Here is a 15,724-nt window from a genome sequence, read left to right on the forward strand (position 1 = left end):
GCTCAACCATACGATCTACAGACACTCTTCTATAAGAAGTACACCATGCTCAACCATCCGATCAACAAGACACTCTTCTTTAAGAAGTACACCATGCTCAACCATCCAATCAACCAGACACTCTTCTTTAAGAAGTACACCATGCTCAACCATCCGATCTACAGACACTCTTCTATAAGAAGTACACCATGCTCAACCATCCGATCAACAAGACACTCTTCTTTAAGAAGTACACCATGCTCAACCATCCGATCAACAAGACACTCTTCTATAAGAAGTACACCATGCTCAACCATCCGATCAACAAGACACTCTTCTATAAGAAGTACACCATGCTCAACCATCCGATCAACAAGACACTCTTCTTTAAGAAGTACACCATGCTCAACCATCCGATCAACCAGACACTCTTCTTTAAGAAGTACACCATGCTCAACCATCCGATCAACCAGACACTCTTCTTTAAGAAGTACACCATGCTCAACCATCCGATCAACCAGACACTCTTCTTTAAGAAGTACACCATGCTCAACCATACGATCTACAAGACTCTCTTCTTTAAGAAGTACACCATGCTCAACCATCTGATCTACAAGACTCTCTTCTTTAAGAAAAACCACGACCGCTTTATTCATCCGTGACACATAAGCAACATTCTCATATCCTACCTTCTCTCCTACGGCGACCAGAAACTCCTCCACAGTGGCAGTAGCTTCAGTAACACACCTAAAGCCGTGCCGAAGCGACCCATGTGGGTCGCCACCCCCGCCAAAACCAGGATAATTTCGACACGAAAAACAATAGACTTAATTCTACCACAACAACTAAATAAATATAATAATGATAACCTTAATCATGCAGAGGAAGAAAAAAAAAAGATACCACCAAGAAAAGGAAACGTAAAAGAAAAACCAAGATATCTAACTCTACACAATACAATTCCCAGCATGCACCAAACACTCCCATCATGCATATTATTATTATTTCACTTTTGTATATTATCTACCTCACTTGCCAATAAAGCACCCTTGAATTGAATTGAGAAAGAGAAAGAAAGAGTTGAATTGAGAAAGAGTATAGCAGTGACACAGTAGCAGGTCCACCATTTGTATCTGGCACAGCTGATTAATGAGATCCCATTGACTCTGCTCATTCATATTCAGGAAACACATCTACATCTATGTTCACACACACCTCTCTTCCTGGCCTGATCCCAGAGAGCCAAGCTGAAAGTTGGTGGCTGAAAGACCCAATGACACTGAACACCGCCAGAGCAGCATGCATTCTTCCCTGTCTTGCCTCCAGTCCTACCATGCCAAACCTCAACAACTGGAGGAACACATGGGCCATCTCTCTCTCTCTCTCTCTCTCTCTCTGAGGGAAAGTTATCTCCCACCATCTCACTCTGTTGTCAAAGCCACACCCATACCCTCCCATACATGCACACATAAGGGAAATGATTGTCCTGTGTAACCAGTCACCTGATTTCCTGTCATCTCCACTCCGTTCTCCATCTGTTGAGGGTGAAGTGCGGATCACTCCGGGGCTCACTCTCTAGGCCACAACCTCACACTGGGACTGGAGTTAGTTGATCAGAGATAATTTATTCTACAGATACAAGACAACATTTGGAAGAGGGAGTGACAACAAATTATAAAATGGCTTCCAGCTCATTTTCCCCAGAAGAGGATTTATCTTGTTCTGTGTGCTGTGACATCTTCGTTGATCCAGTCGTTCTGTCATGTAGCCACAGCGTCTGTAAAACCTGTCTGCAGAACTTCTGGAAACAGAAGGGATCTCAGGAATGCCCAATCTGCAGGAGAAGATCCTCGAAGACTGAACCTCCCTGTAACCGGGTCTTAAAGAACCTGTGTGAGTCCTTCTTACAGACGAGAATTCAGAGAGATTCAGCAGGACCTGCGGTGCTCTGCAGTTTGCACAATGAGAATCTCAAGCTCTTCTGTCTGGAGGATAAACAGTCCATCTGCTTTGTGTGCCAGGCCTCAAAGAAACATAAATATCATGACTGTGTCCCAATAGATGAGGCTGCACAGGATTACAAGGTAAGATAACCTGTTTAACTTGCTTTAGATTTACATGAGTCATGCTGAAACTGCTGTCCTGTCATTTGGCAAAAGTTATGACATTTCGGAATATGAACCCACTATAGTTCACAAGTATCAGACTAGAAACAAAAGAGCAGAGACATATCTTGTTTGGAGCTATGTTAGATTCCATACATGTACTACTGTATGTGAGTAGTTGTCAGGATTATACTAAACCAACTAGTGTCTAGGCTATTTGATTCAGAATTTTAGGACCCCTTTAGGTATAGAAAAAAACATACAAAAATGATTTGATTAAATATTGAATTTAGTCTTACTGCTATTTAGCCCATAGAAACACAATGAATAACATATTCATACAGTGCATTTGGAAAAAGTATTCAGACCCCTAGAATTTTTCCACTTTGTTTTTTACATTACACCCTTGTTCTAAAATTGATTAAATTATTATTTTTTTCTTATCGATCTACACAAAATACCCCATAATGACAAAGTGAAAACAGGTTTTTAGAAACTGTCGGACCTTATATAGACGGGTGTGGGCCTTCAATTTAATTTACCACAATGGAAACAGGACGCACTTGAGCTCATAGCAAAGTTCTGAATACTTATGTAAATAAGGTATTTCTGTTTAAAAATTGTATATATTTGCAAAAAAAAAAAGAAGTTTTTGCTTTGTCGATATGGGGTATTATGTGATAAAAAAAGAAGAAAAGATTTTAGAGTCAAGGCTGTAACGTAACAAAATACCGAAAAAGTCAAGGGGCCTGAATACATCCGAAGGCCCTGTACATCCATTCATTTTTTAAACTGGTACCTGGGCTACCTTCAGATTGTGGACAAAACAACCAACATGCATGAGTTTGTGAGAGTCTCACCTTTCTATAGAGGGGTAATATTATTACGTAGCCCAAAATGTTCAGACGCTACAGACAGAAGTTGGAAGATGGGTGGTTCTGACTTTAGACAAGTCCAGTGGCGCTTGTGGGGGTCGTGTAGCAAAGTCTCATCTTTCCATAGAGTTTGTAGGCCGAACCGTTCAGACGCTACAGACGTTTTCGTGAGAAGACCGATATTTGGGATATCTTCAGGTGTGACAAACACCGCTGAAGCTCGGCCACACGTCAATCGTTGAGTCCATCCTCACCTCCTAAATCAGCGTCTGGTTTGGGTCTGCGTCTGTCCACCGCAGTGGTGGACTCCAACGCGTTGTCCGGTCTCCAGAGAGGGACACAGGGTGACACAGGCCCTCCATGAATGGATCTACAGCACCTTTGGAAGTATTCAGACCCATTTAGTTTTTCGTCATTTTGTCACGTTAATTAACTCCAGGGCAAGGAAGCATACAGGAAACCCCTACCATCCCGGTCACACTATCCTCCAAAAATTCACCTTTGGCAGGCGGTTCAGGTCACTCATGATCAAAACTTCCCACCACCTGAAGCGTTTCTCCCCCCTGGGTTGTAGCCCTCACCAACTGGCCACCTGGCCCAAAGGAGGCTGCTGAGGGGATCTGGCCCATAGCGACTAAAGTCACTATACTGTATACTGCACATCGCATCAAGCCATCTCTGAACTGTAGACAAAAAAGCTACACTATACTGCATTGCACTCTGTCCATCTTTCTGCATTTAGATATATTCTTACTGATACAGTAAATGTAGTATCAGTATGAATATATCTCCACCTTATATCAACCGTATACCCACTGTACATTTGTATATCTGCTCATTCTCTTATAACTCTATGCTCACTCTACCTGGTTGTATATAATGTATGTACAATTTGTTTAAACTTCATTGTCTGTATTCTGTCTCTAAATTTTGTCTCTCAGGCAGCTCCATATCACCAAGTAACATTCTGACTGTGTACTTGGTGACTAAAGGTGATTCTGATTCCACTGCAGATGTGGAAGGCCAAACATTGGTGGAGGCAGTGGATTGAGACACAGCTCAGTCCATGCAAACAAATCAAATCTAATTTATTTATATAACCCTCTTACATCAGCTGATATCTCAAAGTGCTGTACAAAAACCCAGCCTTAAAACCCCAAACAGCAAGCAATGCAGGTGTAGAAGCACGGTGGCTAGGAAAAACTCCCTAGAAACGCCAAAACCTAGGAAGAGACCTAGAGAGGAACCAGGCTATGAGGGGTGGCCAAGATGTTCAAATGTTCATAAATGACCAGCATGGTCCAATAATAATAATCACAGTAGTTGTTGAGGGTGCAGCAAGTCAGCACCTCAGGAGTAAGTGTCTATACCTATACAGTGTCTATACCTATACAGTGTCTATACCTATACAGTGTCTATGCCTATACAGTGTCTATGCCTATACAGTGTCACAGTGTCTAAACCTTTACAGTGTCTAAACCTATACAGTGCACAGTGTCTAAACCTATACAGTTTCACAGTGTCTAAACCTTTACAGTGTCTAAACCTATACAGTGTCACAGTGTCTAAACCTTTACAGTGTCTAAATCTATACAGTGTTTATAGAAAGTCTACACTACCTGGAACTTAAAAAAAATGTTGTTACAAAGTGGGATTGAAATAGATGTAATTCTAATGCTTTATCATTGATTTAAAAAGACATACTCTATAATATCGAAGTGAAAATAAAATGATTTACTGTATACAGTATATATATATATATATATATATATATATATATATAGTGTCTATACATATATACAGTATATATACATATACACATACATACATACATACATACATACATACTGTATACAGTAAATCATTTTATTTTCACTTTGATATTATAGAGTATGTTTTGGACACACCTACTCATACATTGGACACACCTACTCATATATATTGGACACACCTACTCATATATATTGGACACACCTACTCATATATATTGGACACACCTACTCATATATATTGGACACACCTACTCATATATTTTGGACAAACCTACTCATATATTTTGGACACACCTACTCACTCAAGTTTTTTTGCTTTTTTTAAAAGAATACCAAGAGTGTTCAAATCTGTCATCAAGGCGAAGGGTGGCTGCTTTGAAGAATCTGAAATCTAAAATATATTTTGATTTTGTTTAACACTTTTTTGGTCACTACATGATTCCACGTCTGTTGTTTCATAGTTTTGATGTCTTCACTATTATTCTATAATGTAGAAAATAGTAAAAAATAAAGAAAAACCCTTGAATGAGTAGGTGTGTCCAAACTTGACTGGTACTGTATATAGACAGTGCCTTCAGAAAGTATTCAGACCCCTTGACTTCATCCACATTGTTACGTTACAGCCTTATTCTAAAATGGATTCAAATAATTCCTCAGCAATCAACGTACAATACCACAATACCACAATACTCCATAATGACAAAGTGAAAACAGGTTTTTAGTAATTTTGCACATTTATAAAAAATGTAAAACAAATTTGCTGTCTAGCCATGATCCATAACACCTTGACAGAGCTTGAAGAATTTCGTAAAGAATAATGGGCAAATATTCCGCTTCTCTGATTCAGAGGGGTTGGGTTAAATGAAGAAGACACATTTTACCTCTTAGGGCTGAGATCCCGCTAACGGGATCGATATGACAACAGCCAGTGAAAGTGCAGGTGACCAAATTCAAAACAACAGTAATCTCATAATTAAAATTCCTCACACATACAAGTATTTTCCATAATTTTAAAGATACACTTCTTGTTAATCCCACCACAGTGTCCGATTTCAAAAAGGCTTTACGGCGAAAGCACACCAAACGATTATGTTAGGTGAGTGCCTAGTCACAGAAAAACACAGCCATTTTTCCAGCCAAAGAGTCACAAAAAGCAGAAATAGAGAGAAATTAATCACTAACCTTTGATCTTCATCAGATGACACTCATAGGACTTCATGTTACACAAAACATGTATGTTTTGTTCAATAAAGTTCATATTTTTATCAAAAAATCTCAGTATACAATGACTCGTTATGTTCAGTAGTTCCAAAACATCTGGTGATTTTGCAGAGAGCCACATCAATTTAGAGAATTACTCATAATAAACATTGATAAAAGATACAAGTGTTATGGGTGGAACTTTAGATAAACTTCTCCTTAATGCAACCGTTGTGTCATATTTCTTAAAAGCTTTACCGAAAAAGCACACCATGCAATAATCTGAGTACAGTGCTCAGAGACCAAAACAACCCAAACAGATGTCCGCCATGTTGTGTAGTCAACAGAAGTCAGAAATAGCATTATAAATATTCACTTACCTTTGATGATCTTCATCAGAATGCACTCCCAGGAATCCCAGTTCCACAATAAATGTTTGATTTGTTCGGTAAAGTCCATCATTTATGTCCAAATACCTCCTTTTTGTTAGCGCGTTTAGCCAAGAAGTCCAAATTCATGATGTGTGATCACTAGGTGCAGACGAAAGTCTAAAAGTTCAGTTACAGTCCGTAGAAACATGTCAAACGATGTATAGAATCAATCTTTAGGATGTTTTTAACATAAATCATCAATAATGTTCCAACCGGAGAATTCCTTTGTCTATAGAATTGGAATGGAACGCAAGCTAACTATCACGTGAACGTGAGTGGCCAGCTCATGCCTCTTTGACAGACCTCTGACTCATTCCCCTCTCATTTGCCCCTCCTTCATAGCAGAAACATCTAACAAGGTTCTAAAGACTGTTGACATCTAGTGGAAGCCTTAGGAAGTGCAATTTGACCTCAGACACTGTATATTCGATAGGCAAAGGGTTGAAAAACTACAAACTTCAGATTTCCCACTTCCTGGTTGGATTTTTTCTGGTTTTTGCCTGCCATATATATGAGTTCTGTTATACTCACAGACATTATTCAAACAGTTTTAGAAACTTCAGTGTTTTCTATCCAACTATACTAATAATATGCATATATTACTGGGCCTGTGATTATTATTATTTGACCAACTGGGCCTGAGTAGCAGACACTTTACTCTGGGCATCTTATTCATCCAATCTACTCAATACTGCCCCCAGTCATAACAAGTTAAATGCATTGTTGTGTAACTGACTAGCTATCCCCTTTCTCCTTTCCCAATGCACAACGCTCTTATGACAATTACCCAAGAAGACTCACAGCTGTAAACACTGCCAAATGTGTTTCTAACATGTTTTGACTCAGGGGGAGGAATATTAGTGTGTCATTTTTGATTCATCTTTCGTTCTTCCAATTTGACCTTAGAGTATTTTGTGTAGATCGTTGACCAAAAAAAAAAAGACAATTCAATCCATTTTAATCCCACAATAAAATGTGAAGAAATCTAAGGGGGGAAATATTTATTCCAGACTAACATTACTCATTCTGGTATTTCTTAATTTGGGTGTATTGTTTTGTATTGCTGCACTGTTGGAGATAAACACACAAGAACTTCGCTGCACCTGCGATAAGATCTGCAAACTGCACACAACCAATAAGATTTAATTGGACACGCACACACATGCGCGTGCGCACACACACACACACACACACACACACACACACATATATACACACACACACACACACACACACACACACAGCTTTTAACATAGTGTTTACAACTTACATATTTTTCACACTTTGACATACATAATTACGTTGTGTATGTTTCTTCATAAAGTCATTATTATTCAACATGTCCTCAACTCACAACCTCTTGGTTCACGGAATCCCAATCATCCTGCTATGCCACTGTGTAGGTGTTACCGTGTAGGTGTTACTGACTGACTGGTTTCACCTGTATTCCTACAACTTTACACTTCCAAGTACATCTCAGCTCTGTTAAAAAAAATACTCTCAAGAAAAACGAATTTATCAGAAGTCACATGAAAACATAATACTATGCCCCACCAACATTAGACAACTAATGAAAACACTATACTGAAAACACAAACTAAAACCTCAAATAAAGTGAAATCAATGAAGAGAGAATAGTCATAATAACTAATAACTAAGGGTGTGTTCATAAATTCCCTCTGGCTATCTACTCTGATCTCAGGGCACTCTTTGTATTTCCTCTACAGGAATACATTGGATATGATCACATTGGATATGTTCTGTTAGAACACATTGGATGTGTTCTGTTAGAACACATTGGATATGTTCTGTTAGAACACATTGGATGGAATGAACAGTTTTGTTAGATCTGCTGCATAACAGTATAGTGAGGTTTTGTCTCATTCTAGGAGCAACTCCAGACTGCCTTGAAGCCCTTGCAGAATAAAATGGAAGTCTTCAATGAAGTTAAACAAACCTTTGATCAAACAGCTGAGCACATTAAGGTATGTATAAATCATACAAGTGTTCCTTAGTAAGAGAAGTATTATTGGAGAATTCCAATTATAATCCAAGTGTTTGATATTGTCTCCAGAGCCAGTCCCAGCACACAGAGAGACAGATTACGAAGGAGTTTGAGAAGCTTCACCAGTTTCTACTAGATGAAGAGGCAGTCAGCATCGCTGCACTGAGGAAGGAAGAGGAGCACAAGAGTCTGATGATGATGAAGAAGATTGAGAAGATAAAAGGAGAGATATTGTCCCTTTCAGACACAATCAAATCCATAGAGGTGGAGTTGAGAGCTACAGACATCTCATTCCTGCAGGTCAGAACTTCTCTCTCATGTAGTCATTGTGGTCCTACAGTAAATACTAAACCCTTTGCCCAATAATCACATTTTATCATATGCTTTACAGAACTTCAAGGCCACCATGAAAGCGTAAGTATGTTGCCTTCTGTCTCGCTTGTCTGGGGTTCTGAACCCAAGCCCACAGCAGCACTAACTCCTGAACATTCTTCCAGAGCCCACTGCACACTGCCGGACCCAGAGAGGGTTTCAGGAGCACTGATAGATGTGGCCAAAAGCCTTGGCAACCTGCAGTTCAGAGTCTGGGAGAAGATGCAGTGGATTGTCAAACACTGTGAGTACAAAATTGATCATATTAATGAACAGAGTTAATTGAAAAGCCAATATAATAAGACATGTATTGTTCATACAATATGACCTCTTTTGTTTTTAGCCCCTGTGATTCTTGACCCCAACACTGCACATCCCTGTCTGTCTCTGTCTGATGATCTGACCACTGTGAGATGCTCAGACCAAAGGCAGCAGCTCCCTGACAACCCGGAGCGGTGTATGTTCTACGCAGATGTTCTGGGCTCTGAGGGGTTCAGCTCAGGGAAGCACAGCTGGGAGGTGGAGGTGGGGGATCACCCTTACTGGTTTCTAGGAGTGGTCAAAGAGTCCATCAACAGGAAGGTAGAGATAAATAGAACACCAAGGTTTGGAATATGGCAAATTGGGCAGATGTCTGGTCGGTATATAGTAGCAGATGGGACACTTGCTATGAAGATGAGACCCTGGAGGGTCAGAGTGGAGCTGGACTACAACAGGGGGGAGTTGTCCTTTTACGACCCCAAGGACATGACACTTATCCACACATATAACGAAAAGTTTACTAAGCGACTTTACCCATTCCTCTCTGTTGGACTGGCTGTTGGTGCCAACAACCCTGATTTACAGATCTGCCTATCAAAGAGTTGTCTTTGACAGTGCTGTCATCACAGGGATGTGTCCAGCTCCTTTATTGGCCCAATAACAAGCTTTATTTAATTTTAACACACTAGAAAGTTTGAAACAAACCCCACTCATTCACTGCACATAGAACCCCATCCAATCCTTTACGAAATCTCCAGACGGTTTTCCATCCTCCCATATGCGTACTCCAGTGTGAGCCGAGCCGGCACAAGCGCTAGCAGCACAACTCTGGGGTTTGTACACCCCGCCACATGCATCTCATGTTTCCTGGTCTTCCACACTGCCATTTTTAACTGTCCCAACCAGTAGTTTACTAGGCAGTCCCTTCACCTATTGGCTATGCTATACCTACAGTAGGTACATATGGGTCCAGAGTCAGCCCCCAAAATCAAGGTAGGGTGGTTGGTTGGGGTGGAGGGAGGGAGGGAGGGAGGGAGGGAGGGAGGGAGGGAGGGAAGGACGGAGGGGTGGAGGGAGGGATGGAGGGCGGGCAGGCGGGAGTGGGGGAGGGAGGGAGGGCTTATAACTCGATTATCTAGCAACCCAAAGGTTGTGAGATTCAATCTCATCACGGACAACTTTAGAATTTTTTAGAATTAACAACTTTTCAACCACTTACTACTTTTTAGCTACTTCGCAACTACTTAGCATGTTAGCTAACCCTAACCTTCTCTATGAGAGGCTTATACAGGGAGCGCCAACATCATCTCAGAGAGGAGCCACGTTCCAAAACCCCGTCCCCCGGCCACCCCGTTGCCCTCAGCCCGTGCAGATGGCCTTTCTGAGCCACCTTCACAGCTACCATGTAGAGCCTTTTTGCTGTGCAAAAGGCCCCCAGCTTTGGAGTCTTGAACAATAGGATGATTCCCTCACCCTACTGGTATTCTCCTCAGTGGCAGCAATGGTGAAAGGAGGTAGGTCAGTGTCATTCGTGGTTAGACGGTTCCAGTCTCCCTAGCAGCTCTCTGAACGAGCCCGGAAGTGCAGCATGGACCCCCTCCACCACCTGCTGCAGCAGCCTGGCTGACTTTACGGATGAAGCCTCCGCCATGTCGCTGGCAGATTTCCATCCATCCTCTTCTTGCAGGTCACCCAACTTAGTGATCCCCACTCTCACAAGCCTGGCCCGCAAGCTGACACAGGTCAGCACTCTGGACTGAATGAATGGGATGTGCAATGGTGTGCAATGGTGTGCAATGGTGTGCAATGGTGGCTTCTTCATTATCCGTGGCCGTGAAACGTCTCTGTGAGCAGATAGTATTTTTCCACGCCCAAAGCACAGCATGGTAGAACGAAGTAATGGCTGACATATCGACCTCCTCCAGATCCAACAGAAAAAAAGAGCCTGTCATACCCAAGGTCCCATGCTCTCCTCACAACAGCCCAAGCACTGCCCCTCCAGCACACACCCTTTTGGTACAGAAGTCTCTTTGCAGCTTTAAGATAGAAAACTGTCACTCTGGACCCGATGTCCACCAGCCCTTGGCCCCCGTCATGCAAAGGGAGATGTAACACTTCTGGATGTGTCCAGTGTTGACCAAAATAAATCCAACTGTTACATCTGCAGATGCTAGAAGAGATTCTGTGGGGTTCCAACACTGTCAGCCTGTGCTAGAGCATTGAAGCGGCCAAGTTATTAGCAACCAGTGGCAACGACCACCGCCATTTAGACAACTTAACCTCAACCTTGTCCAGCAGCCCCTCCCAGTTTCTCTCCTGAAACTCTGAGGCCCCTAAGAACACCCTTAAAACCTCTCTGGGATAGGTGGGACGCAAAGGTCCCACTTGGCCAATAGCCAGGGAAAATGCAGAGCGCCAAATTCAAATAAAATACGATAAAAATCGAACTATTATTAAATCCCACATGTAAGATACCAAATTAAAGCTACACTCGTTGTGAATCCAGCCAACATGTCAGATTTCAAAAAGGCTTTTCAGCGAAAGCATAAGATGCTATTATCTGATGATAGCACAACAGTAAACAATGAGAGAGTAGCATATTTCAACAATGCAGGCGAGACACAAAACGAAATAAAATATAAATCATGCCTTACCTTTGACGAGCTTCTTTTGTTGGCACTCCAATATGTCCCATAAACATCACAAATGGTCCTTTTGTTCGATTAATTCCGTCCATATATATCCAAAATGTCAATTTATTTGGCGCGTTTGATCCAGAAAAACACTGGTTCCAACTTGACCAACGTCACTACAAAATATCTCAAAAGTTACCTGTAAACTTTGCCAAAACATTTCAAACTACTTTTGTAATACAACTATAGGTATTTTTTAAAATGTAAATAATCGATAAAATTGAAGACGGGATGATCTGTGTTCAATACAGGAAGACAACAAACTCAAGCATGCTTTCTGGTCTTCCGCAACTATCAAACAGTACACATAACGTGACACTCTTTCAAGATGGCCGTACTTCTTCATTACACAAAGGAATAACCTCAACCAATTTCTAAAGACTGGTGACATCCAGTGGAAGCGGTAGGAACTGCAAACAAGTCCCTTAGAAATCTGGTTTCCCAATGAAATGTCATTGAATAGACCATGACCTAAAAAAACAAACATCTGAATGGTTTGTCCTCGGTGTTTTGCATGCTACATAAGTTCTGTTATACTCACAGACATGATTCAAACCGTTTTAGAAACTTCAGAGTGTTTTGTATCCAAATCTACTAATAATGATATGCATGTCTTATATTCTGGGGATGAGTAGCAGGAAGTTGAATTTGGGCACGCTATTTATCCAAAAGTGAAAAAGCTGCCCCCTGTCCCAAAGAAGTTTTAAGAACATCTCTTCTCTAGCCCACTGTAGCCCCCCAGGAAGACTAGGAGATCCTGCTCTGGCCCATCTCCCCATAATTAGACCTCACTCTTCTCCCAGGTCACCTTAGCTGATGGCATCACCTCAAACAACACTAAAGCCTTGCTAACCTCATCTACATCTCCCTCCCCTTTAAAAAACACTGTTACACCATCAGCAGAAGCAGACAATGAAACCGTCTCCCCACCTACTTACTTACTGACTGACGTTATTGTCCCCATGGGGAAATTTTGTTGCAGTGTCATGTACACATTTAAAGTGGCGTTTAAATACAAAACAAAATTGACAATACAACTTTCATAACAGTTACGTACTAATAAAAATAATAATAATAAGAAATAAGAAATAAACATAAAAAAAATAATAAAAGACTAGCCTGCTGGCCTTAAGGGGTCGATGGGAACATTCACCTGAGCTATTTAGGAGGGATATCACACCTGGCACAAATTATTGTCTCGTTCTGTTTTTCCTGCTGAGGGGTGCCCTATACCTGCGCCCAGAGGGGAGTAGTTCAAAGTCCAGGTACAGGGGGTGGCTTGGGTCTAAAATTATTTTGTGAGCCTTACGGAGGGCCCTGACCTTAAAGATCTCATCCAGGCCTGTCTGTTTGACTCCAAGTACCTTGCTTGCTGTGGTAATAATCCTTCTCAGCATATTTCTCTGGCTGACAGTGGCATTGCCAAACCAATGGAACTGACCCCTGGAACTGACAACCCCTGCAGCCTCTTCTTCATCCTACAACCCCTGCAGCCTCTCCCTCAGCCTACAACCCCTGCAGCCTCTCCTTCATCCTACTACCCCTGCAGCCTCTCCCTCAGCCTACTACCCCTGCAGCCTCTCCTTCATCCTACTACCCCTGCAGCCTCTCCCTCACCCTACAACCCCTGCAGCCTCTCCCTCAGCCTACAAACCCCGCAGCCTCTCCCTCAGCCTACAAACCCTGCAGCCTCTCCCTCAGCCTACAAACCCTGCAGCCTCTCCATCACCCTACAACCCCTGCAGCCTCTCCCTCAGCCTACAACCCCTGCACCCACTCCCTCAGCCTACAACCCCTGCAGCCTCTCCCTCAGCCTACAACCCCTGCAGCCTCTCCCTCAGCCTACTACCCCTGCAGCCTCTCCCTCAGCCTACTACCCCTGCAGCCTCTCCTTCATCCTACTACCCCTGCAGCCTCTCCCTCAGCCTACAACCCCTGCAGCCTCTCCCTCAGCCTACAACCCCTGCAGCCTCTCCCTCAGCCTCCAAACCCTGCAGCCTCTCCCTCAGCCTACAACCCCTGCAGCCTCTCCCTCAGCTTACAAACCCTGCAGCCTCTCCATCACCCTACAACCCCTGCAGCCTCTCCCTCAGCCTACACAGCAGTGTTTCTGAGGCTAAACTGTAGAGCTGACTCGAGAGTGGACACCCCTGCCAAATCACTCTCTTAACTGAGACTGGCTGGCTCAGCCGAACCCCCACTTTTACCATAACAGAAGCCCCACAGTACAATAACTTGACCCATGATCTAAACCCGCTACCCAGGCCAAACACTTTCTAACAGATAGGCATGACACACTCTACAAAAATACTTTTCTTGATCTATCCAAGTGAGTCCCAAATCCTGATCATGCATCCTAGTGATGTCTATCACATTTAAAAAAAAATGTAATCTTTATTTAAATAGTCAAGTCAGTTAAGAACAAATTCCTATTTACAATGACGGCCTACTCTGGCCAAACTCAGACGACGCTGAGCCAATTGTGCACCGCCCTATGGGACTCCCAATCACGGCCGGATGTGATACAGCCTGGATCTCCCACATCCCTCAAAAGAAACAAGTTGTCCATTATTGTCCGCCCAGGAACACAGTATGCCTGGACCCTGTGAACTATTGTGTCCAAACAACCTTTCAGACGATTTGCCAAATACTTTGTAATCCAAGCAGAGCAACGACACCAGCCTTCAGTTCTTCAATATAGAGAAGTCCCCATTGTTCAGCAGCAGTGACAGCACCTCCCACTGGCAGCTGACTGGTAGCACAGAGTTATAAAACTTAGATGTCAGTCCATCGACCCACGGCACACTGCCAGGGGAGAGATGCTGCACAGCCACTGCTGGTTCAGCATTGCTGTCACCGTAGAGGTCTGCGTAGAAGACCATAGTCATCCTCCTCATCTCCGCTGGATCTGATGTCAGAGACCCTGAAGGGCCCTGTCTGATCTTGTAAAAAAAGACCCCAGCTGCGTCCACATAGCCCTCAAACTCCGTCTCTGACCCTGAGTCAATGTCTCTAATATCCAGCTCCAACCTCTGAATAGTAGACCTTATCCTAGCTGGCCCAGAGTACTGCTTAAAAATCCTTCCTTAACCTGTCTCCTCCCCTTCATCTACACTGATTGAAGTGCATTTAACAAGTGACATCAATAAGGGATCATAGCTTCCAGCTGGTCAGTCTATGTCATGGAAAGAACAGAAGTTCTTAACATGTGATGGTATGAGATGCCACTAGGGCAGATCTTGGAGCCCAAAACCCTGTTTCTCCCCTTACTGACATAGATCCTATGTAGCTTTGCTACACTAATCTTCCCCTCCACTACCTTCACACATGTATAGATCCTGTCTCCACACGTCTACTAGTCCGTGCTGTTTCAACACATTGGTTAAGGCCACCTCCGACTGTGGATGAGCTTCCTCCCAGTTCCTATCTATTGTCGAATCTGTTTTACAGTTCCTCCATTCTCATCGGGCAGCTCCACGGAATCCGGAGCCCCCCGGCTCCCCCCAACTGCCTCCAACTCCTCCCCACAATCACCCCGCGTGTCTGTAATTACACTGGGCACATCACCCTGCGTGTCTATAATTACACTGGGCACATCACCCTGCGTGTCAATAATTACACTGGGCACATCACCCTAAGTATCTATAATTACACTGGGCACATCACCCTGTGTGTCTATAATTACACTGGGCACATCACCCCGCGTGCCTGTAATTACACTGGGCACATCACCCTGCTTGTCTATAATTACACTGGGAACATCACCTTGCTTGTCCATAATTACACTGGGCACATCACCCTGCGTGTCTATAATTACACTGGGCACATCACCCTGCATGTCTGTAATTACACTGGGCACATCACCCTGTGTGTCTATAATTACACTGGGCACATCACCCCGCGTGCCTGTAATTACACTGGGCACATCACCCCGCGTGCCTGTAATTACACTGGGCACATCACCCTGCTTGTCCATAATTACACTGGGCACATCACCCTGCTTGTCCATAATTACACTAGGCACATCACCC

At 43.0% G+C, this 15,724-nt stretch overlaps 1 protein-coding gene across 1 annotated transcript; it reads left to right on the plus strand.

Annotated features, from left to right (window-relative positions):
• Window positions 1-1,658: 1,658 nt before the first annotated feature.
• On the plus strand, window positions 1,659-9,612 carry LOC139383389 (nuclear factor 7, brain-like). Its single transcript, XM_071127914.1, has 6 exons — window positions 1,659-2,063; window positions 8,252-8,347; window positions 8,437-8,667; window positions 8,759-8,781; window positions 8,865-8,983; window positions 9,083-9,612. Exons 1-6 carry the CDS (start codon window positions 1,659-1,661, stop codon window positions 9,610-9,612), a joined length of 1,404 nt encoding a protein of 467 aa, XP_070984015.1.
• Window positions 9,613-15,724: the final 6,112 nt, after the last annotated feature.

Source organism: Oncorhynchus clarkii, chromosome 25 (genome assembly GCF_045791955.1).
Source record: "Oncorhynchus clarkii lewisi isolate Uvic-CL-2024 chromosome 25, UVic_Ocla_1.0, whole genome shotgun sequence".
NCBI classification, from domain to species: Eukaryota; Metazoa; Chordata; class Actinopteri; order Salmoniformes; family Salmonidae; genus Oncorhynchus; species Oncorhynchus clarkii.